Source organism: Moesziomyces antarcticus, assembly GCF_000747765.1.
Source record: "Moesziomyces antarcticus DNA, scaffold: scaffold_v10004, strain JCM 10317, whole genome shotgun sequence".
Classification (NCBI taxonomy): domain Eukaryota; kingdom Fungi; phylum Basidiomycota; class Ustilaginomycetes; order Ustilaginales; family Ustilaginaceae; genus Moesziomyces; species Moesziomyces antarcticus.
The window spans coordinates 307,346-329,491 of NW_014639006.1; the positions used below are offsets into that span (position 1 = coordinate 307,346).

The 22,146-nt window shown below is 60.6% G+C and overlaps 10 protein-coding genes across 10 annotated transcripts; 7 read left to right on the forward strand and 3 right to left on the reverse strand.

Annotated features, from left to right (window-relative positions):
- Positions 1-205: 205 nt before the first annotated feature.
- On the forward strand, positions 206-980 carry PAN0_004c2235 (cipB protein; the record flags this gene model as incomplete). The annotated part of the gene is made up of 4 exons (XM_014802180.1): positions 206-247; positions 419-479; positions 589-644; positions 744-980. The coding sequence occupies 4 exons, from the start codon at positions 206-208 to the stop codon at positions 978-980; spliced, it is 396 nt and encodes a 131-aa protein (XP_014657666.1).
- An 880-nt stretch (positions 981-1,860) lies between these two features.
- PAN0_004c2236 (translation initiation factor eif2 gamma subunit) lies at positions 1,861-3,270 on the forward strand (the record flags this gene model as incomplete). The annotated part of the gene is made up of 1 exon (XM_014802181.1): positions 1,861-3,270. The coding sequence occupies one exon, from the start codon at positions 1,861-1,863 to the stop codon at positions 3,268-3,270; it is 1,410 nt and encodes a 469-aa protein (XP_014657667.1).
- A 183-nt stretch (positions 3,271-3,453) lies between these two features.
- Positions 3,454-6,207, reverse strand: PAN0_004d2237 (uncharacterized protein; the record flags this gene model as incomplete). Its single annotated transcript, XM_014802182.1, has 1 exon — positions 3,454-6,207. The coding sequence occupies one exon, from the start codon at positions 6,205-6,207 to the stop codon at positions 3,454-3,456; it is 2,754 nt and encodes a 917-aa protein (XP_014657668.1).
- A 2,397-nt stretch (positions 6,208-8,604) lies between these two features.
- On the forward strand, positions 8,605-9,681 carry PAN0_004c2238 (mitogen-activated protein kinase; the record flags this gene model as incomplete). The annotated part of the gene is made up of 1 exon (XM_014802183.1): positions 8,605-9,681. One exon carries the CDS (start codon positions 8,605-8,607, stop codon positions 9,679-9,681), a length of 1,077 nt encoding a protein of 358 aa, XP_014657669.1.
- Positions 9,682-10,333: 652 nt separating this feature from the next.
- PAN0_004c2239 (glycoside hydrolase family 35 protein) lies at positions 10,334-13,678 on the forward strand (the record flags this gene model as incomplete). Its single annotated transcript, XM_014802184.1, has 1 exon — positions 10,334-13,678. The coding sequence occupies one exon, from the start codon at positions 10,334-10,336 to the stop codon at positions 13,676-13,678; it is 3,345 nt and encodes a 1,114-aa protein (XP_014657670.1).
- A 139-nt stretch (positions 13,679-13,817) lies between these two features.
- On the reverse strand, positions 13,818-14,427 carry PAN0_004d2240 (u6 snRNA-associated Sm-like protein LSm7; the record flags this gene model as incomplete). Its single annotated transcript, XM_014802185.1, has 3 exons — positions 13,818-13,839; positions 13,918-14,312; positions 14,416-14,427. The coding sequence occupies 3 exons, from the start codon at positions 14,425-14,427 to the stop codon at positions 13,818-13,820; spliced, it is 429 nt and encodes a 142-aa protein (XP_014657671.1).
- A 372-nt stretch (positions 14,428-14,799) lies between these two features.
- PAN0_004c2241 (uncharacterized protein) lies at positions 14,800-15,456 on the forward strand (the record flags this gene model as incomplete). Its single annotated transcript, XM_014802186.1, has 1 exon — positions 14,800-15,456. One exon carries the CDS (start codon positions 14,800-14,802, stop codon positions 15,454-15,456), a length of 657 nt encoding a protein of 218 aa, XP_014657672.1.
- A 391-nt stretch (positions 15,457-15,847) lies between these two features.
- Positions 15,848-18,009, reverse strand: PAN0_004d2242 (40S ribosomal protein S9; the record flags this gene model as incomplete). The annotated part of the gene is made up of 5 exons (XM_014802187.1): positions 15,848-16,437; positions 16,611-16,742; positions 16,810-17,206; positions 17,307-17,607; positions 17,792-18,009. 5 exons carry the CDS (start codon positions 18,007-18,009, stop codon positions 15,848-15,850), a joined length of 1,638 nt encoding a protein of 545 aa, XP_014657673.1.
- Positions 18,010-18,436: 427 nt separating this feature from the next.
- Positions 18,437-19,410, forward strand: PAN0_004c2243 (60S ribosomal protein L21; the record flags this gene model as incomplete). Its single annotated transcript, XM_014802188.1, has 2 exons — positions 18,437-18,516; positions 18,951-19,410. The coding sequence occupies 2 exons, from the start codon at positions 18,437-18,439 to the stop codon at positions 19,408-19,410; spliced, it is 540 nt and encodes a 179-aa protein (XP_014657674.1).
- Positions 19,411-19,833: 423 nt separating this feature from the next.
- PAN0_004c2244 (mitochondrial carrier) lies at positions 19,834-22,138 on the forward strand (the record flags this gene model as incomplete). Its single annotated transcript, XM_014802189.1, has 3 exons — positions 19,834-19,850; positions 20,119-20,278; positions 20,639-22,138. 3 exons carry the CDS (start codon positions 19,834-19,836, stop codon positions 22,136-22,138), a joined length of 1,677 nt encoding a protein of 558 aa, XP_014657675.1.
- Positions 22,139-22,146: the final 8 nt, after the last annotated feature.

The window sequence follows — 22,146 nt, forward strand, 5'->3', positions numbered from 1 at the left end:
GGAGTTGGAATCTCGATTTCCTACAATTTCGTCGCCGCCAGTGCAGCTGAGCGCGGATCCGCCGAGCCACGCCTCGCCGCCAATTCGAGCACCCTGGCGTGAGCACCTCTCGCCATCGCTCTCAGCGAGTGACAGCTGCAATTCTTCGCGCGCGACGAACTCCATCACCATCATCCTATCTCGACCCCCACACACATCCCTTAAAATGGTCTTCGCACAGCTCGTCGCCCGCTCCACCTTCGGCGCAGTACGTATCTCGCCCACACGCATTGGACGACTCGACCGACCAATCACCGTCGTATGATGCAGACAGACAACGACGACGAGGAGGAATACCATAATGGACGGCTCGACTGACAACCTACACCACCTTCGCCCGATCTTTGCTGCTGGCGATGATCCTTGATGCTCTGTACAGGTCCGATCGGCCTCGCGCACCCAGGTGCGAGCTCTCTCCAGCTCGGCTGTCGCTTCCAAGGGTACGCATTGGCCACACACATTTCGACGAATCCATCGACGCGCAACGCCCAACTGACCCTGGTATCACCGCCTTTTCGCCGTACATGTGGCTATGATTCGCCCGCACAGACTTCATCCAGGAGCTCTACGTCAAGGAGCTCAAGGGCTACAAGGCTCCCCCCAAGGTGAGCACCGCACCGATGCCAAGCCAACCTCGCATGTGAATTCATACTGACACCAACCGCACCACGATATACACACCCCATGCCGCACGATGCACACAGGCTGCCGACTCGCACAAGGGCCAGGTCCGCGAGTTCCAGAACCCTGCTGCTCCCAAGGCGCCCGCGGTGCCTTCGTCGTCGGAGCTCTCGTCGCAGCTCGAGGCATACGCTGCCGCCGAGCCCGACCACGCCGAGGTGGCCGCTTCGTCGTCCGAGGGCGCGCTCACCGAGGGCGGCGACGTCAACGCCTTCCTCCGCGAGGCCGCTGCCGACGTCAAGGTCGAGGCGCACCACTAAATCCTGCACATGCCGTGGAGGGGCTGCGTTGGCCATCGACTCGCCCGTCGTTTTCGTGTCGGACGTTGTAAGCGCAAAGAACATGCTTTAGACTGATGTTTCGCTGCCAGAATGGCTGGCTCGTGTGTCGTGTTGCATCGGCGGTTTGTACAAGCTCATAGATGCCGGTCCGGATGAGAGCGAAGTGTTACATTCAAGCGAGTCGGGGGCAGCATGGTCCCGAGGAGCCGGAAGATGGAGCTCAAGCTTCGAGACGAAAGACACACTCATTCGCACGGGTGGACTGGCAGGGTGAGACTGAGCCAGCCAGAGTCGTGCGACGCCCGTGTGGTGCTGCGCAAAAAAATGACTCCTCCAAAGCTCACAGAAGGCGGCGTGCAAGCACTCGCAACCTGAGTGCAGTTTGAAAATGCAACAATTTCTTCTCGCCGCGCCGGCCTGTCAAAGGGACCTTTCTTCTACATTTTCTCGGCCTGCTGTGTCGCGCTTTCGGTGCTCAGTTGCAGGTGCGGTTTGGGTGTGAGGTGTGAGGGCGAGAGCCAGTCCAATCGGCGCTGCAAAGCCAGCGAGCTCGAGTGATCACTGCAACCGCCGCCCACTTCCCTGCTACAACCACCATCCCCTTCCTCATCCTCCTTCCGACACTCGTCTCGCAACGCATCGTCACTCCAGTCGGCAGCTCACAACAGCATCCGACACTACCTTGGCGCTTGTTTCGTTGGCATCACCTCTTCGTCTCGTCTCTGGCATTTGGCATCGGTTACCGGCTTCTGGCTCTCGTCTGTTTTTTCTCTCTGCATCTCGCGCTCACCTTTCGCCAGCACGCCAAGAACGACCATTACCAGGGTCATCCCGCTAGAAACCACACCATCCCCCCAAAATGGCAGCAGCAGTCGCCTCGAACGGCGACGTCCAGCAGATCACCAAGGACCTGCAGGCGGTCAGCATCGACTATGACAACCTCAACCCGCTCAGCCCCGAGGTGATTGCCAAGCAGGCAACCATCAACATCGGCACCATCGGTCACGTCGCACACGGCAAGTCCACCGTGGTCAAGGCCATCTCGGGCGTCCAGACCGTCCGTTTCAAGAACGAGCTCGTCCGAAACATCACCATCAAGCTTGGCTACGCCAACGCAAAGATCTACAAGTGCGAGCGCGACGAGTGCCCGCGTCCCCAGTGCTACCGCTCATATCCCTCGGACAAGGAGCCGCACCCCGACTGCGAGGTGCCCGGCTGCGGCGCCAAGATGAACCTCCTCCGCCACGTCTCCTTTGTCGACTGCCCGGGTCACGACATTCTCATGGCCACCATGCTTAACGGTGCCGCCGTCATGGACGCCGCATTGCTCCTCATCGCCGGTAACGAGTCGTGTCCGCAACCCCAGACCTCGGAGCACCTTGCCGCCGTCGAAATCATGAAGCTCCAGCACATCATCATCCTCCAGAACAAGGTCGACCTCATCCGCGAACAGGCGGCCGAGGAGCACTGGAAGAGCATCATCAACTTTGTCAAGGGCACCGTCGCCGACGGCGCGCCCATCGTCCCCATCTCGGCGCAGCTCAAGTACAACATCGACGCGGTCAACGAGTACATCGTGAAGCGCGTGCCCGTGCCCACGCGCGACTTTACCTCGCCACCGCGCCTCATCGTCATCCGCTCCTTCGACGTCAACAAGCCCGGTGCCGAGGTCGAGGAGCTGCGCGGCGGTGTTGCCGGTGGTTCGATCCTGTCGGGTGTGCTCAAGATCGGCCAGGAGATCGAGGTGCGCCCGGGCATTGTCACCAAGGACAACGAGGGCAAGATCCACTGCAAGCCCATCTTTTCGCGCGTCGAGTCGCTGCTCGCCGAGCACAACGACCTGCAGTTTGCCGTGCCCGGCGGTCTGATCGGCGTGGGCACCAAGATCGACCCGACGCTGTGCCGTGCGGACCGTCTGGTGGGCCAGGTGCTCGGCGCCGTGGGCCAGCTGCCTGCCATCTACACCGAGCTGGAGATCAACTACTTTTTGCTGCGTCGTCTGCTCGGCGTCAAGTCGGACGACAAGAAGCAGACCAAGGTGCAGAAGCTCGCCAAGAACGAGGTGCTCATGGTAAACATCGGCTCCACCTCCACCGGCGGCAGAGTGATGAGCGTCAAGGCGGATCTCGCAAAGATCTTCCTCACCAGCCCGGCGTGCACCGAGGTAGGCGAGAAGATCGCCCTCTCCAGGAGAATCGACAAGCACTGGCGTCTCGTCGGTTGGGGAACCGTGCGTCGCGGTACCACGCTCGAGCCCGAGAACAACTAGCCCGCTTTCCACGCCGCATCGCGGTGATATACTCATGTACCGAAAAAAAAAACACTCTTCCATGGTTTTTCCAAACACATCCCATTTGGCACATTTTTTGCTGGTCGTTGGCGAAGGGGAGGTGCGGATTAGAGCGACATGGGGGAAGGAAACCAAGTGAGAGTGACAAGTTGAAGAAGGACTTTAAGGCGAGGCGAAGAACTTTCCAGCGGTGCAGGTTCGGATGAGTTCTCCGACGGCGTGATCTCCACGCACGGCGATTGCGATGGGAGCGATGGAGCGGCCCTTGATCTTCCAACGCAGATGCACTGGTTGGGGCACAGTAGGGCTGCCTTCGATCTGGCATCTTGCCAGCACCTTTCGCGGCTCGGTATCGGCGAGCGAAAGGGCATCGGTGATTTTCCAAAACAGGCTGCTCGTATCGCCCACAAACGTCGCCGTAGGCTTGGACATGATGTTGGTCACACTCGACGGCGAGATGTTCACCGCCAGTTGGAGGTCTTCCAGAACGGCTGGTGTCGCCGCGCTTGTGTCGGCATCCGTCAACCTGCACGCCGCATTGGGCGCGTACGTCATGAGGAACGAAGTCTGGTGCGCTTCGCACCGCCACTGTGCATGCATCTGCAGCGGAACAAAGTCGTTCTTCCTACTGTCCGAAATATGCAGTTGATACTTGAGCACCACTGCCTGCGCTCCACTACCCGGCAACCCCACACCGCCCCCTTGCTCCAAAACCGCCTTGACATCCAACAGATACTCGCCCGGAGTGCTACCGCCCGGTACGGGCTTGAGGAACGCCGGATTGGGAGCCGCCTTTTCGAGCTGTTCAAACGCCTCGATGCGCAAATGCACCGGTTCGGCCGCACCCAGACTCGCGCCCACTGCAACGCTGAGCTCGCCGACGACCATCACCTTGGACACGTCGCGGCCGACAAAGATGGCATTCACGCGCTCGGTGAGGCTCGCACGGATGGGCGACGTGCTCGCACTCGCCTCGAACGGGTTCGCGTTGGCAGTGGACGATGCCACGGACGCAATGCTCTGCGTGCGATGCCTGCCCGTCCCCGCCACACCGGTAAACGCCGACTGCGCCCCAAACGGCGAGGGCGAACCGGGCACGCTCGAGTTGGGCGACGCCGTGAGTGCGCCAAACTGGCTCAGCCGGCTCTCGTCGCCGCCCGCACCCACGCCGGCAAAGGCAGGGTTGTACGTCGTGTTGCGCACATCACGGCGGTCGCGCCGCGTCGTTCCGCGCCGCGACGGCGGCCCGCTCGTGAGCAGCGTCGACTTCATGCGCTCCAGCGCCGCCTTGTCGCGCGACGCATCCTCGGCGATCGGCTGGCTGCTGATGTTCATCGTGCTCACGCGGTTGTTGAGCGAGGTGTCGAACGTGTCGCGCGACGCATCGCCCTCGCCATCGTCCAGCAGCGACGCGCCCGACGCCGCACCACCACCCGCAGCTCCGAGCGCCGCAGGCGTCTCCCACGGCTTGCGGTCCGGCGGCGGGATCGAGTAGCCCTCCGAGTCGACCATGGGCGGTGCACCCGTGGTGACGGGCGCAGCGCTGGGTGCGGGCGTGGCACCAGCCGCCGACGAGGCGAGCACCGAGTTCTTGCGTGCGGGCGCGGTCGACGGCGTGAGCGGCGCCATGAGCCCCGTGACGGATCCCGGCCCGATCGAGTCGATCGATTCGTCGCCCGGCGTGAGCAGCGTCGGGTTGCGCGACGACGACCCAGCGCCGGCCGTGGCCGAGTTCTGACGCACCGTGTTGCTGCGCGTCATGGACGACAACGACGAGTCGCCAGCGGGCTCGTCGGGCAGCCCGCCGTACATCGTCTGCGTGTTGGCCGAGTCCTTGTTCGCGCGGCTGCGGCCGAAGCGGCTGAAGGCGTTCTTGAGCGTGGAGCCGGCGCCCTTGCTGGGCGTGGACGCATCGTTGGTGCTGCCCACAGTGCGGTCGGCCGAATGGATGGATGCCGACGAGGCGCCGAACTCGCCCATGCCTGTGCCGTTGGTGCGTCCTGCAGGTGCACGCATCGACGAGTCTGCGCCCGTGCGGCTGCTGATGCTGCGACCAGCCACCGAGTTTTGCCGATTGAGACCAGTGGTGATGGAAGACGTGGTGGGCGGACGTGCGCTGGGCCTCCTGCCGTTGCGTGCGGTGGCGTCGGCACCGAGCACGCCGTTCTTGAGGATAAAGTCCTGCATGTCAGCCTGGGTATCAAAGGAGAGGCACTGCTGCATGGTCTTTTCGGAGCTCGACATGATGCGCTGGGCGGCATCGCTCTGTGCGGTCTCGAACTTGGCGACGGTCTCCTTGAGCAGCTCGAGACGCTGCGCATCGATGCGCTGGTAGGCTTCGAAGGCGAAGGGCGCTTCGGTCTCCCAGAGCTCCATGGTCTGTGCGATGGAGCGCTCGGTCTCGCTCAGCTTCGCATTGGCCTGGGAGGCTTTTTTGGACGAAGCGGTCTCTAGCTTCTTCTGATCCTTTTGGAGCTGCGATTCGAGCGAGTTGAGTTCGCGCAGCGTGTTGGCGAGCGAGTCGTCGTGGTCCTTGATGCGGCTCCACTCGCCCTTGGAGCTGGCGTTGCGGATGGGAGCCTCGCAGTCTTCGGCGATGCGCTTCTCGAGCTCGCCGTGCGCGCTTGCTACTTCCGCCAGCTCCTGCACCAGGCGCTCGTAGACGGGCGCGAAGCCAGGCGGGATGGAGGACGGGTCGGAGAGGAAGCTGCGTTTCGAGATCTTTTGGAGCTGCTTGAGGTAGGTCTCCTCGAGTTCGCGGCGCGCGGCAAAGTAGTCTGCGAGCTCCTCGTTGAAGAGCTTCGCCTTGCGCAGCCTCTGCTGTACGAGGTTGGCCGCATCGCGAGGTTTGGCGGCGACAAAGGCGTTTGCATAGGCGTTGGGCGCAAACGCGGCGCCGGGGTTGGATTCCGCCATCCGGAAGGGCTATCTAGCTAGATGCAAGGATGTGAAGAAGAGGACGAGGAGCCACGCCGCTGCTGTCTACGTCCGACGAAGCTGGACCGGCGGAACTCGGGAGAGAGAGAGAGGTCCGATGTTGGAATGAGTGTTGGAGGGATGTGATCGTGGCCGAGATGAACGGGCTGGTGGCAGTAGCCTATTTTCCTTGGACGGTTTGACGGCGAGAACAATAGAGCTGTGAAGATTAGGGGAGCGTGTGGAGCGGAGATGAGGGATGTGGGATGGAAAGAAAGACTCCTTCTGCCGATCCGCAGGGATGCAGCTCATAGGCGTGCAAGCAGCGTGTGGGGGCGAGCAGAGGTGCAACCGTGCGCTGCAGCTCAGCTGCGCCTCCACGGCCCGAACGCGGCGCGAACTTACTCAGTGTCAGATTACGAGCCGCCCGATGCTGATGCGATGGACGAGGCGGCGTCCAACTTCCACGTTCCGAATCCCCCGCAAATATCGCCACACGCACGAGAGGCGAAATCGAAGCCCGGATCTGGCAAAGCGATGCGCGGAAAGAAGGGTGCAGCTGCCGATCGCCAGCCTCGAAATTCGGATGGCGCGCCGCCTTGTTTGTGCGGCTGCGATGCGTGGCCGAGGCGCAAGCAGAGTGACGCCATCCATCTGCTGTCGACGATGCGCACCCGCCGACGCTTCCAGGATCGGCAGAGCCGCAACACTCTGGCGGGACGCGCACGCTCTGAGCGGAGTGGCGACTCGACTCGACTCGACTCGACTCGACTCAACGCTCTGTCGTAATGAGCACCTGTCTCAGCTACAGTGGTTCGGTGGCAAAGGCGACGCGTTGGGGCTATGGAGAAGGCGAGCTGGAGTCTTCCTGAGAACCCTTGAATTGGGCTCGCTTCTGCCCGCGCTTCATGTTGGACCCTCGCCCGTTGTCAACCTCGCCAAAAGTGCGCCTTTCAGTTGTCACCAACAAGGCCGCTCGTCGAAGCTCGAGCTGTTCCTTTGCGTCTGTTACTTATGTTTGAGCAACAGTGTGGATGCATATGCCAAGCAGTGCAGCAAAGCAGCATTGTGCTGGTCCGTCTAGGTTTCGGGAGCTAGAACAGGACGGCAAGGCAGAGACGGGCGGGCGATCCTGGCTACATCCGACAGAGTTGCTCGTCTCTGCTCCGACGCGCAGTGAGGCACGGGCAAGGCACGAGACGCTTCTCTCCAAATCAGCAAAATTGAAATCCGACCTGTTGGACTGCTCAGCAGCGGCCAACGAGTGCACTTCCGGACGGTCATCCCTTTTCCGTCTGTCGAGCGTCCCCATGCATCTCTCCATCGCATGGCCCTATTGTCTCGCACTGGGCCCTTGAATGCGAGCAAAGCGCGTCGTCGCCCCAAGGCTCTGCATCACTTCATCTTTCGCGCAGCATCCGAATGGCTCGAGATGGCTCCAGATGGCTCGAGATGGCGCGTGGCTCAGCGCAGTCAAGTGAATGCAAGTCGACAAAGGGCGGTTGTTGCTTGCGGAGGGCTGAAAACGAGTGGGTCAGCAGCGTGTTTTTATTCGCGAGTCTGGACAGTGTGGCTCGGGCGTCCCAGCAGTGAGCGCGGCTCGATGACCGACAAATCTGACCGAGTGGGCCAGTGCTCGGCCAGGCTCAGCTGGACTCCAACTGGCAGGCTGCATACTCCACTGCACAGACCGAGCGCAGAGTGTGAGAGAGAGTCGGCTCATCCCTCGAATCGCTCAAATCCCTCTTGGCTGGCTTGGCTCAACTTGGCTCGCCTTTGGCTGTTGCTCGTCCTCGCGCTGACCTGTCGACGCCAGCCAGCCCTCGCCGTTCTGGCTTACGTGCCGTCTCGCTTGCACTCATTCGTCCCCCTCGCCGTGGCCCTCGCCCCCCGTCCCCGCGCCTGCCTGCCTGCCTCTCGCCGCGCGTTTCTTTTCGCCTCCTCCACCACCACCAACACATCTCTCATCCCGCACCATCATCACCCGTCTGCCTTAGCTGAGACTCGTCTTGTGGTCCTTCTACCTCTCCGAGCCCATCCTCCTCGCGCGCTCCTCTTCGCTGCCTCGCGTCCATCTCGCTCGATCCTCGCTCTCTCGTCGACGCATCGAATCAAGGCATTAGCTTCATCCTGCTAGCTGCATCGCTTTCCGACAGACTGCTCTGTGCATCCATCCGCTCGTCGCTACTGCGTCAAAATCCAAGCCCGTCCAGCGAAAAAGTAGCGCATCTACGTAGCCGCATCTGCATCCGCAGCTCAGCAAGCCTACTCCGGTCTCGTTTCGGTCACCTCCAACGTCCGCATTTTGTAGACAATCCTCCCGCACTGCCGCATAAGCCACCGTCGGTCCGCATCCCTCACGTTCGCTTTGCTCCTCCGTAGCTCCGTCTTTCCAACATGGCCGACTTTGTCAAGCTCTCCATCTTCGGCACCGTCTTCGAGGTCACCACCCGCTATGTCGACCTCCAACCCGTAGGCATGGGCGCCTTCGGTCTCGTCTGCTCCGCAAACGACCAGCTCACCAACACTTCGGTCGCCATCAAGAAGATCATGAAGCCCTTCTCCACCCCCGTCCTCTCCAAGCGCACCTACCGCGAGCTCAAGCTGCTCAAACACATCCGCCACGAGAACATCATCAGCCTTAGCGACATCTTCATCTCGCCCCTCGAGGACATCTACTTTGTCACCGAACTCCTCGGCACCGACCTCCACCGCCTCCTCACAAGCCGTCCGCTCGAAAAACAGTTCATCCAGTACTTCCTCTACCAGATCCTCCGTGGCCTCAAGTACGTGCACTCGGCAGGCGTCGTCCACCGCGATCTCAAGCCAAGCAACATCCTCGTCAATGAGAACTGCGATCTCAAGATTTGCGACTTTGGTCTGGCACGAATCCAGGACCCGCAGATGACCGGCTACGTCAGCACGCGCTACTACCGCGCGCCCGAGATCATGCTCACCTGGCAAAAGTACGACGTCGCCGTCGACGTCTGGAGCGCCGGATGCATCTTTGCCGAGATGCTCGAGGGCAAGCCGCTCTTCCCGGGCAAGGACCACGTCAACCAGTTCTCCATCATCACCGAGCTCCTCGGCACACCACCAGACGAGGTCATCAAGACCATCTGCTCCGAAAACACGCTGCGCTTCGTACAGTCGCTGCCCAAGCGCGAGCGCGTGCCCTTTTCGCAAAAGTTCAAAAACGCAGACCCCATGGCGTTGGATCTGCTCGAAAAGATGCTCGTCTTCGACCCGAGAACACGCATCAGCGCCGCAGAGGCGCTCGCGCATCCCTACCTCGCACCCTACCACGACCCCACCGACGAGCCCGAGGCCGAAGAGGCCTTCGACTGGTCCTTCAACGACGCCGACCTGCCCGTAGACACCTGGAAGGTCATGATGTACTCGGAGATCCTCGACTTCCACAACATCGACAACTCGGGCCAGGACGAGGGTCCCGTCCCGCCCGTCAACAACTGAGCACGCGCAGCCGCGGCTTCCACCACCAACGGCTGGGCCGTCAGAGCTAGGGCCCGCAATCTCGTCTGCAGCAGCTACGTGCGGCCACCGCCGTCTTCACATTCTCGTCCAGCTGACGCGGCAGCCTGCACAGCACCGCCCTAGCATGCCTACCATCACTTCCCTCATTTCTTCATCCCCCTGTCGTTCTTCTCCGGCGTCGTTGTAATATACACACAACCTCAACACGCACGTCCCTGGTGCCATATGGATTAATCAAGTGCACATCTCATAGAACCAGCCGACCAACCGGCGCACAGATGCGACTATGGCGAGGACCTTTGACGAAGTGGGCGAGGGAGGACGTGAAGCTTGAATTTGGCTGCCGTCCTGAAGCTTGGAATGAGCAGAGGGTCGATTGAGACGTAGGAGAAAGCCGACGATCGGATCGAGCATCGGCAATGAGACGCCATGCGGCGGAGCGAGATGCGAGCGCATCACGCATCGAAGCGGGCGCGTGTTGGTGCGCTTTTTGACGGCTTCCCTCCACAAAACGCACGGTTCAGCGGGGCCTCGCATCCTGCCTCTTGTCTCGACCTCATCCATACGACCGGGCTCTCTCGGCGCTCGGCTCAAGGACTGATTTCGTCTCGACGGAGGCACACGCTCTAGGATGAGGGTCTCGACTGCGGCCTTTTGGGGCTGTCTTGCGTGGGGGCTTGCGCTGCTTCCGCACCCTTTGGGGACAAGAGCGGCGCAGATTCCCTTTTCCGTCTCGACGCAGCCGCAGCATGCGACTGCACCCGCGACGAAATGGACACTTCCTCGCGGCAGCAACAACACGGCCGTCGTATTCGACAAGTACAGCTTAGCGCTGGGCGCGGGTCAGCAGAGGCTCTTTGTGCTTGCGGCCGAGTTCCACCCGTGGCGTCTGCCCGTACCCAGCCTGTGGCGCGATGTGCTGCAGAAGATCCGCGCGGCGGGCTTCAACACGGTGTCGATCTATACGCACTGGGGACTCATCCAGCCCTCGCCGGATGCAGAGACGATCGACCTGACGGGCGTCAATGATCTCGACTTCTTCCTCGCGCTCGCGAAAGAGGTAGGGCTGTTTGTGATCGTGCGTCCGGGTCCGTACATCAACGCCGAGACGACGGTGGGTGGCATGGCACCTTGGACGGTGAATCTGGATGCGGTGCTGCGTACAAACGATACTGCGTGGCGCGAGGCTTGGAGACCCTACATCGACGCGATCTCGCGCGTCGTCGTCAAGCACCAGCTTGTACACGACGCTTCGCGGCCTGACGAGCTGCATGGCGGCAGCGTGATCCTGGTCCAGGCGGACAATGAGTACAAGACGGGCAAGGCCGAGCGCGCATATATGATGGAACTTGTCGCCGCGCTCAAGGAGAACGGCATCACCGTGCCGATCACGTACAATGACCCTGGTCGCGAACAAAACTTTGTGGACCTGGTGGATCTGTATGGTCTCGACTCGTATCCGCAGCGTTTCGACTGTTCGCATCCCGAGACGTGGGTGCCGATGCGCGACGACTACCTGCAGTACCACATGGACACCAACCCGGACCAGCCGTTCTACATCCCGGAGTTCCAGGCGGGCAGCTACGATCCCTACGCCGGGCCGGGGTACGAGGCGTGTGCGCGCATGACCAACGCCAGCTTTACGCGCGTCGCCAACCAGGCGCTCATCGCACAGCGCGTCACGCTGCTCTCGCTATACATGGTGTATGGCGGGACCAACTGGGGCGGACTCGCCGAGCCGGACGTGTATAGCTCGTACGACTACGGCGCCGCGCTCAACGAGCATCGCCAGCCCAACGACAAGTACGCTGAACTCAAGCGCCAGGCGGGCTTTATCGCCGCCTTTCCGGATCTGGCCATGACGGAGCAGATCGCCGACAAGCCCGGGCTCAATATCTCGCAGGTGGGTGATCTCGACGACGAGGGTGTCAGCGTTGATGCGGCGTCGATCAGGACGACGGTGCTGGAGAATCCGCAGACAAAGAGCAGGTTCTACGTGGTGCGGCACAACGATACGTCCGTGTCGCGCCGCACGCGCTTTGCGCTCCACTTCGTCTCCCAGGGCAAGACTGAGGTGATCGGCGCACGACAGGACGAAGAGGTGGAGAAGCGCATTGGGGTCAACTTCCTTGCCGGGAGGGACAGCCATATTATCCCCGTGGATCAGCAGCTACCCGGCGGACTGGTGATGCGCTGGTGCACCGCCAATGTCAACCTCGTCACGACGATCGGCGATGCGCTGCTCATCTCGCTCGACTGGACGCCCGGCCAGCTGGTCGAGTATTCACTCGCGACAAGCGAAGACGATTACATCGAAAGCATGCACCTCTTGCGTGTATCCGAAGCCGGGATTCAAGAGATTCAGAACGGCGAGTGGGACACGTTCGTCGCCATGCATTCTGACATTCAGTCGGATCCGACGAACATTCGAGCGCGCATGTCGAGTGGCGAAGCGAACGACCGCTACGTAGTGTATCGCACGGCCAAGGCGGCGTGGATCATCATCATGTTCAGCGAGACCGCACTTACTAGCGGCCTCTTCTCGGTACCTGCGCGCTACACGTCGGGCCGCGCCGGGCTGTCGCTGCATCGCCCTGATTCCGGCCTCGTGTCTCGCTTCTTCGGGCACAGCGAGGACAGCGTAGTGGTGATGCACGTCGACATGCTGCGCAACGCGACGTACGCCTCGACCGATTCGCCGCTCGATACGCTGTACCTGTGCGGTTCGCTGTCCCACGAGAGTCACACGGCACTCAACGCGCTGCCGGACCTCAAGTACGTCTACTGGAACGGCGAGCGCATCGATGCGCAGGCGGACGAGGTCAGTCGTCGGTTCTACCGCATCCACCTACCCGGTCCGTCTCGGGCCGCACTGGAATGGTCTCCACCGCGGTCGGACCAGCTCGATTGGAGGTGGCGCGACTCGATGCCCGAAGCTTCCGCTGCGTTTGACGACAGCACGTGGGTGCAGGCGAACAAGACCCAGTCTGCCAACCCGTACACGCGCGATCCCTCGCTCGACACGCAAGGCGCGATTCTGTTTGCGAGCGAATACGGTTTCCATGCGAACAACATCGTATGGCGAGGACGTTTTGCCACGCCCGACCACACGCAAGATGCGCCATGCGACGTGCACGTCCGAGTGGAAGGCGGACGCTCATCGGCATTCAGCGTGTGGTTCAACGGCGTGTATCTCGGCAGCGCTGCGGCGGATCGAGAAAAGTCGGCTGCGGGTGCAACGTTCTCGCTTCCTAGCAATGCACTGCAGACCTCGGGGGACAACGTGCTGACGGTGCTCCAGGACCACATGGGCATCGAGATGGAGGCCGGCGAGCTGCCGATCGGCCTCCAAGAGCAGCGCGGGCTGGAAGCCGTCAAGCTGCCGCGCGGCATTGTGGCATTCAACTTCCCCTCGCTCCGTACCGCCTCGCGCCCCGAGCCGAAAGTGACGTGGAGAGTGCAGGGCAATCTGGGCGGCGAGCAGGCGCGCGACACGGTGCGTCGTAGTCTCAACGAAGGCGGCCTGCACGCCGAAGTGCAAGGCTGGCATCTACCCGGCTACGACGCCTCCACCTGGCACAACACACTCACGCACCAGAGGGGCAGAGTCACAATGTACCGAACCTCCTTCAAGCTCAATGGGCCGCAAGATTCGGATGTCGGCGTCAGCTTCGTGTTCGCCACCTTGCCCGGGGTGGAGTTGCGTGCACAGCTGTACGTCAATGGCTGGCAGATGGGCAAGTTCGTCAATGCGCTCGGTCCTCAGACCGTGTTTCCCGTGCACAGCGGCGTGCTCAACCACAGAGGTGACAATATCCTCGCCGTCAGCGTGTGGATGTTGGGTGACGCCGAGCAGGAGGTGCCCACATGGGATCCCAGGTCGCATCTCAAGATCGACGTCGCGCATCGAGTCAGTGGCGAGCCTCGTGACGGGTACGTCCTCGATGCACCGGGTTGGAAGCAGCTTCGTGCCTAGACTCTCTCCATCTGTACAGTCTCTCGGGTCTCGTTGCTTTTGGTGCTGAGCACCACTGCCGTTGTTCATGCCGCTCGAAACCGGGTTTGTAAGCTTTTTCTGTGCCATTCGCAATGCCTACCGCGTGCATGTCAAAGCTCTACTCGGCTTGTGCGAACGGGCTGTATGAGACGCAACGATTCGACAAAATTCCAGTCAGCGCTTATGTCCAACATCCTTTTAGTCTCGATGCGACTTACTTTTCGATCGACTCAAATCCGTCTGCTGGATTGATGACGGTGAGTGCGGTACCCCTCAATACGACCAGACCCAGGTTGCGCGTCTTTTCGCCCACGTTGCCGTCGGCATCGCGGAGCGCCTCGTGCACGTCGTCCATGACGAGGTTCATGAGCTGGTCGAACCCCTTGAGCACGCCAAACACCTCGCGGCCGCCGGCGAACTTGACGCGGATCTTGGTGTCGATGTACTTGGTCAGGTCGAGGATCGCTTCCTTCTTGGGACGTTCCGATGCCGGGCGCTCCGACGAGTTGTGGCCGCCACGTCCGCCGCCCCGGCCGCCCGAGTTGCCGCCGCGACCGCCGCCGCCGCGCGGTCCACCGCGTTGTGAAGGCGCACCGCCTCGTCCCCCTCGCCCCTGCAGCGAACGAGAACATAGTCCGGAAGAGCCCGTGGAGAGATTAGAGTCAGCAAGGGGTCGATGCGAAAAGATCCCAGGAATCGGTAGGATGCGGACTTACTCTTTCTGACATGCCTACGGCTGTGTGACGTGTGAATATGGGAGCTGCTGAAAAGCCTTGTGCGTTGCGCTGTTGTGTCGAGCTTTCGCACTGATACCGGTGTGCGTGAGATGGCAGCTGCAAGGTCGACGTGAACAAGGGTGGAGTGGACGGGAGCAGCAGAAGGTGTTGAGAGTGCCAACTGTCAGAAGCGGCGGCGGCCAACTCCACACCCTTTTGCGCCCAGTCGCGTGTGGAGTGGTCAGCGTGACATAATCACCTCCGCTCGCGAAGAAGCTGCGTCCGCCTCCACTCGGACCAAACCCCCTTTCACCCTCACCCTCCCTCACGACGCCGCTCAACGACGCTCCTCGATCAACTCACCGCCTCGGCTTCATAGCAAAGATGCCAGAACCAACAAGCAACGGTACATCTCATGCGCCAGGAGATGAAGCGTCCGGATCGACGCCGTTCGATCTGCTGCGTGCGGTGAAAGAGGTGCAAGAACGACGCATCAGCGTCTGGCGCGAATACGACGATGCCTTCGACACCTTTCTCTCCTCCACCTCAACGTCCGGACCCGTCAACGGATCTCAGAACCCCACACCTCCACCTGTTGACCACGAATTCGATGCGGTGGGCTCGAATGGAGCTGCGAATGGGGGTCGGGGATGTGCGGGGTGCAGCACGACAACGGTGCCGCTGACGGAAGAGCTGCTTGCGCAGATTCTGCAGATCACCACACAGGCGCTCATCGAGTGCGGCCACCGCCTGCGCACCATCCAGACCGAACTCGCGCACTCGTCCGCACCGCAGCTCGCCACGCTCGTAGACCGCATCCAGACGCGCGAGAACGCTCTACTCCGAGCCACCGTCCAACGAGACCAGCTGCGCAAGTCGGTGCTCAAACCCAACACCGACAATCCCACACAGACAGACGACGACGAGGCAAGACAGTCAATACACTCGCTCGATGCACAAGTCAAACAGACAAGGGCCGACTTGGCAGATCTCATGCAGGAAGTCTACGCCGAAATCGTCGAGTTCCAACTCGACGCATGACCTACACTCAATAACAATATCATCAATCTCCGCTTCAAACATGTGACTGCACCCTCAGACGACGTTGTGGGAAGCAAGAACCTGTGAATTGCCTTTCTTTTGGTGTGATATGTGGGGGGGATGAGGATGGACCGACAGCGCAGTAGCGCCGTCTGTCGGGCTCTCTTTTTTGGGAAGAGAATGGAAAAAAATACAACATGAAAGATGTGTGTGTGTGTGTGCATGTGTGGGGTGCGAGAGGCCGTGGTCGCCGACAGTCCGACGCTGCGACGGCTGAAAGGCTGACTAGCCATCACCGCGCCGAAATGGCGACGGGCATCGTTGCGGGATGGGATGTAGGTGGGGACGAAGCGCAAAGAGATGACGAAGCTAGAGGGGAAGGGCAAGTAAATTACTCCTCCTCCTCCTCGGCGTCGTCACCACCAGCGGCAGCGGCGGCGGCGGCAGCGCGCTTGCGCTTGACACGGCCGGCGCGGGCACCACCGTAGGGCGAGGTGAGGGCAAAGTCGATGTGCTTCTGCGAGTCGAGGCGGACGACAAACGAGGGCACGTTGACGATCTGCTTGCCGACGCGGATGTGGCGCTGGGTGATGAGCACGCGGGCGTGGTGGATCGACTTGGCGAGGCCGCTCTTGAACACCTGGGTCTGCAGACGGCGCTCGAGGAAGTCCTCGATCTTGAGCGCGAGCACGTAATCGAGACGCATGCGCGTCTCGTCGAGCACACCGATGCGCACCAGACGGCGGATGATGGCGTTACCCTCGAACAGACGCTTGGGGTCCTTCTCGTCGAGCTTGAGCAGCTCACGAGCCGCACGACGGATCTTGGAGAGAGTGAGGGCAATGCGCCAGATCTCACGCTTGTTGCGCAGACCGTACTCACCAGCGAGCTTCAGCTCGCTGTCGAGACGACCCGACTCGAAGGGACGACGGGGAACCTTGGCGGTCTTGGAGTGGGCACGAGGAGCACGAGGCATCTTGTCTGAGCGAGGAGAGAACGAGAGTTAGCCGGATCAAAACAAGGGCGGGCAACAGCGTGGTCAGTATCGAAGTTGGGCTGACGACGGCTGTAGATGCCTATTTGTGCATGCGAGGGTCAAAGCTCTTGAAATGCTAGGTTGCCTCGATCAAGTCACCCTTGGTGCCGGAACAAACAAGGAAAGAGTACGATGATGATGCTGCGGTAGTAGTGATCAGCGTCGGGATGGCAGGGAAAGATCCTGGCTCTAGCGTCCTCATCCCAGACAAACGGCAAGCAGGCACCGGATTGCGACAATCCGGCGACCACTGTCCGTTCCCGAGGCACAGACTCTTGATGTAGAGCCAGTTCACATCCTGCCGGCTGGGGTCGAACCTGAGATGCTGGTAACGTGTCGAGAATTGGTCGGCAAAAGACTGAGAACGGCTGATGCGTCGGTGTATCTAGAGAACGACTGCAGATGCGTCGTGCAGAGCATCCTGGTCGACGTGTATGCGAAGAGATGCTGGTCTTGCGATGCTGCTTGGCCAATGCTATGCGCGTGGTGCTGGCTGCACTCGGCAAACCTCTCCTTCAACGTGTTGAAGGTCTGACACTGAGAGCGACGAGGGGCCTGCTCGCAGGTGGTAGCTGACGACGATGTGCTGCAGACATTGTTCCATAATGAGTGGTGTTCGTGATTGTATGCTGAAATGGGCGGTGCTGCAATGCTGAAGGTTGCGCCCTTTGGCGTCGGATCATCATCGTGTCGGATACTCTTTCGTTGTCGCTGCTGGCGTTGGTGCCATTGTCGGCATGTGTCGGGATGCTTGGATCGAGGCCACCATGGGCATATCTCGAGCACACGACCGCATGGGATCGGTGCGACTTACCTTGATGGGTATGGTGAGAGACGGGAAGGCAATGGTGAGCTCGAGCTTCTGGCGACTAGACCTTGCTGGCTTGCACGCACATCCGCACGCCGACGCCGCTGCCTGGGCCTCGAGATCAGCGACTGCTGCCTCGTAGCCTGTCTGCTCCCTCTCCGCCTCGAGGGTCGCGTTGAGACTGGTCCAAGTCTTCTCAGTCTTCATGGCGCGGCTGGCTGCCACTCGCTCTGCCCCCGTGGCCTGCTCCCTCCAGTGCGGGACTTCGAGTTGTGGTTGCGAACCGGCAGTGCGAAACCTGGCTAGGCTAGAGGGCGAAATTTCGAGGTGCAGAGCGTGGCACGTGATCGATGAAGAGAAAATTCAGACTTCGGCCGAGCTTTCGACTTTGCATCCGCTGCCTGAAATCAAGCCTCCAATTTCGACTTGGGCCACAGAGAGGCAGCGGCGGGGCAGTCTCTGGCCTGCGACTGAGAATCGCGGCTACAGACCACAGGCAGCCCTCAGAGGTGCTGGAAGAGGAGGACAGCAGCGACAGGTCCAAACGGCTCCGGGCGTCGGTGTCGAGTCTGCGAGCGCAACGAGGGGCCGCCCAGAAGTTGGAGGGCCAAGGGCTGCGAGAGACTGGCCTGCAGTCCTCTGAGGCAAGTTGAGGCGATTCCAGTGCGTGCGCCAGTGCAAAGCGATTGGAGGTAGCTGCGGGCAACATCTTCTTCGTCACCATCATCACCTCAAGAGATCATTAAGTCACAATGCCTGTAAGTTGATGCGACAACATGCATCGATGCCATGTCAATCCTCGCATCATCGACGGCCGCACGACGCCGATCCGCATCGACAAGTTCCAGCATCCAGCCAGATACCCAACACAGCAGCCGACTATCCAAAGAAGCATAAGAGCATCCAGGCATGATCCATCGCAGAACAGCATATCCTGCGTCAGATATGTCGTTATTGTGATCATCTTTTACCGGAGACCGTCACCGACCATCAGGACGATAAAGAGGAATCCGGACGGCGAAGCGACTGCAGCGTAGATGTAGTGGCGGGGCTGGATTGATGGAGGATCGCAGGACGATAGATGGCGTTGGAGCCAGCATGGACAATTGGTATTCCGGCCATGTCGCGATTGCCACATGCTTCAGCATCGCCGTTTCTGCATGTTCATGCTTTCAGAACGGCTCAGCGTCATGTCCATGCGGCACGAGCACTTCCGGTACCATCGAAGCATTCTTCACATGCATCGCCACATTGCCTCGAATAGACATCCGCCTTCGCAGTCGTGACACATCGCATCGTTGCAGCAGGTGATTCGTGCAAACGTTTTGCCCTAGCGTCCCTGTGTCTCCAGCCTATATCACGCCGTCATTTGCACCCAACAACACGCTCGCACGCGGACAACACTGCCACCTCTTTGCCCTGTGCATGCCCTGTGCAAGCAGCACTGTTCGCATTTCTGCAACTATCGCAACAACATCATGGCGATAGCTACCGACAAACTCTACTAGCACCACCGTACCGGCACTTCGACAGGACGTCGATGCGAGGATGGCATTTGCATCTTTGTGACTCCTTCACATCACTGTGGTCTCGTACTGACCCCTTTCCGCACTTTGGCATCACCAAAACACAGCACTCTTTCGGTTACAGGGCCCGCACGCGCCACCTCTTCGCGAGGAAGTTCCGCCAGCATGGTCCCATTAAGCTGTCGACCTACCTGCGTCCCTTCCACGCCGGTGACATTGTCGACATCAAGGCCAACGCCGCCGAGCAGAAGGGCATGCCCCACAAGTACTACCACGGCCGCACCGGTGTTGTGTTCAACGTTGCTCCCCGTGCCGTTGGTGTGATCATCTACAAGGTGGTCGGCAACCGATACATCGAGAAGCGCGTCAACGTGCGCATCGAGCACGTCAAGCACTCCAAGTGCCGTGACGACTTCCTGCAGCGTGTCAAGCGCAACGCCGAGCTCAAGAAGGAGGCCAAGGCCAAGGGCGAGCGCGTCCAGCTCAAGCGTCTGCCCGCTGCTCCCCGTGTTGCCCACACTCTCTCGATGAAGAACAACACCCCCGAGACCCTCGCTCCCCAGGCCTACGACACCTACATCTAATGGTGTCGTCGTGTTTGGATATCACTGGCTCTCGACTTTTTCTTCTTCTTGCATATGCGCCTCCCACCACCCTTTCTTTGCGCTCTCTCTCGTTGATGCATCTGCCATCGCTTGTACTTCACCCACAACCCAAAACCTCGGTCGAAAGACTATCCAGTAGTTTCGTGCAATAGCGAAACTTCTCACATGCGAAAACCACCTCCGTGCGGCTGTGAGTGTGCATGTTCGAGATGAGCCCTGAATACAAAGACCGCCGTATGTGGGGCAGACTAAGACAGTGAGATGTAGAGAGAGCCCGATATCGGTGCAATTAGGAAGGATTTGGTCAAAATCGGCGATTCGGGTAGCGGCGCGCTGTCGGGAGGGAACGGCGGGTGCGAAATGTGGAGAAGGTTCCGACGTGGGCTTTCAACGACTCGGCGGATGTCGCTGTTCGCCAGGTGTGCTGGCTCAGGTGTGACACCGGGCTCTGCTGGGCCCCCGCACAACAGCCGGAGAAGCGAGAAGCGAGGGCCGGGGGCCGTGGCATGGCATGACGATCATGTTCCACAGAAACGCAGCTCTTGCGCATCATGGCCGGGCCAAGCGGCACAGAGCCGAGTGAAAGAGGGTAGTACTTCAGCCCGCGTTCGAATATATACAGGCTCGTCCGACCGATTGCTGCGTCCACTGTACTCCGTTGCGTCCTTTCATTCGACCTGGTCGCAGGATCGCTTCTCTTTCGTCCTCTCAACGCTTGACCGGGGCATCAAGCCGAACCGCACATCTCGCTGCGTCGACCAAGAAAGGATTACAACAGCAACACGACGCTGCGTTACCGGTGCGCAAAGCAAAAGGTATCGATCCCGGCCCACAGCAACGGTCGCTCGTACGCACGCAAGAGTACCAGCAACGGCTTTGGCTACCTTGTCGTGTTTGAGAGCGCAACCCTTTGTGTGGTCACAGGGTTTGCAGCGCACTGCATTCAACGGCGACGGTTGACGGCAGCTTGCCGCTCCCGCATTTTCGGAGAAAAAACAGCCACACAGGCCCAAAGCGCCCTTTCTTCGGCCAAGCCCCGAGCGAGCCAAGCGCGTGCCTAACCGGTCACTTCCGACGAGTCACGCCGATCCGAAGTGCAACTCAATTGGGCTCTTTCCCACGCCTTCCTCCACCCAACTCGAACGTCACATTCACCTCGGCATCTCCGTCCTGCGTGTCCATACGGGATCTTGCCATGCTATCATAGCGCGCATCGCACTGCTTTCCATCCAGCAGCAGCAAGCAGCAGCAGCAGCAGCAGCAGCAGCAGCAGCATAGTGCGGGCACCATGGTCGCAGCAGATTCGGCGTCGTGGGCCGGGCTTACCCGCTCGAGCCAGGCATCCACGTCGGCAGCCACACTCGAGAGCTTCCTCGACACCGCAGCCTCACTCGTCTCGCAAGCAGCACCCAAGCTCGACACGCCCCCAATAGCGCGCTTCTCCCCCGGTGCACGCACTACCGCAGCATCCGCGTCCACAGCAGCGGCAATCAGCAACCCGACCGAGGTTGCTCGTGCCCGTGCCTACCAACAGGTCCACAGCTCCGACAGCTCCACCACCACCCCCTCCTACACATCCACCGTCTCCAGCTCCTCATACAAAGACGAGCACGAGGACGAAGGCGAACACCATGCACACACAGCAACGAACCACGCGTTTCTGATCACCTACTTTGTCGCTGGCGGTGCTGCGGGCGCCACCTCGCGCACTGTCGTCTCGCCCCTCGAGCGGCTCAAGATCATCATGCAGGTGCAACCGCAATCGTCCAAAGCCGCCTCTTCAGCGAAAGGCAAGCTCTCGTCCACGGCCAAGAATCGCGCGTACGGAGGCGTCTGGACGGGGCTGGTCAAAATGTGGCAGGAGGAAGGATTTGCAGGCTTCATGCGCGGCAACGGCATCAACTGCCTGCGCATCGCGCCTTACTCGGCCGTCCAGTTCACCACCTACGAGCTCTGCAAGTCGTGGCTGCGCAACGGCGATGGTGACCTCGACGTTGTGCGCAAGCTCGGCGCAGGCGCCGTGGCGGGCATCGCGAGTGTGGTGTCGACCTATCCGCTGGACCTGGTGCGTTCGAGGATCAGCATCGCCTCTGCCAACATGTACAACGAGGCCAAGAGCGAGGCGACTTCGCAAGTCAGTGCCAAGGTGTCGCAGGAGGTGCTGAGGGAACAGATCGCGGCGCGCCAAAAGGCAGTGCCGGGCATCTGGCAGATGACCTCGAAAGTGTACCGCGAGGAAGGAGGGCTGCGCGGCCTGTATCGCGGCTGCGTACCTACCTCGATCGGCGTCGCTCCGTACGTGGCGCTCAATTTCTACTTTTACGAAGCCGCACGCAAGCGCATCACCCCGCTCGACGGGTCAGAGCCTTCGGCGCTGATGAAGCTCGCATGCGGTGCACTCGCCGGCTCGATCTCGCAGACCGTCACGTATCCCCTCGACGTACTGCGCCGAAGGATGCAGGTGGCAGGTATGAAGGACAGCCAGGAAAGGCTTGGGTACAAGGATAAGAACGCCATCAACGCCATCCAGAACATCCTCAAGGCCGAAGGCATCACGGGCCTCTACAGGGGCCTGCTACCCAACCTGCTCAAGGTGGCGCCGAGCATCGGGACGTCGTTCTTGACCTACGAGGCCGTCAAGGGATTCCTCGAAGTGCACTTTGACGAACTGCATCCGCCTACACCCAAGGAAACTTCCACGCACTAAAAAGCCTC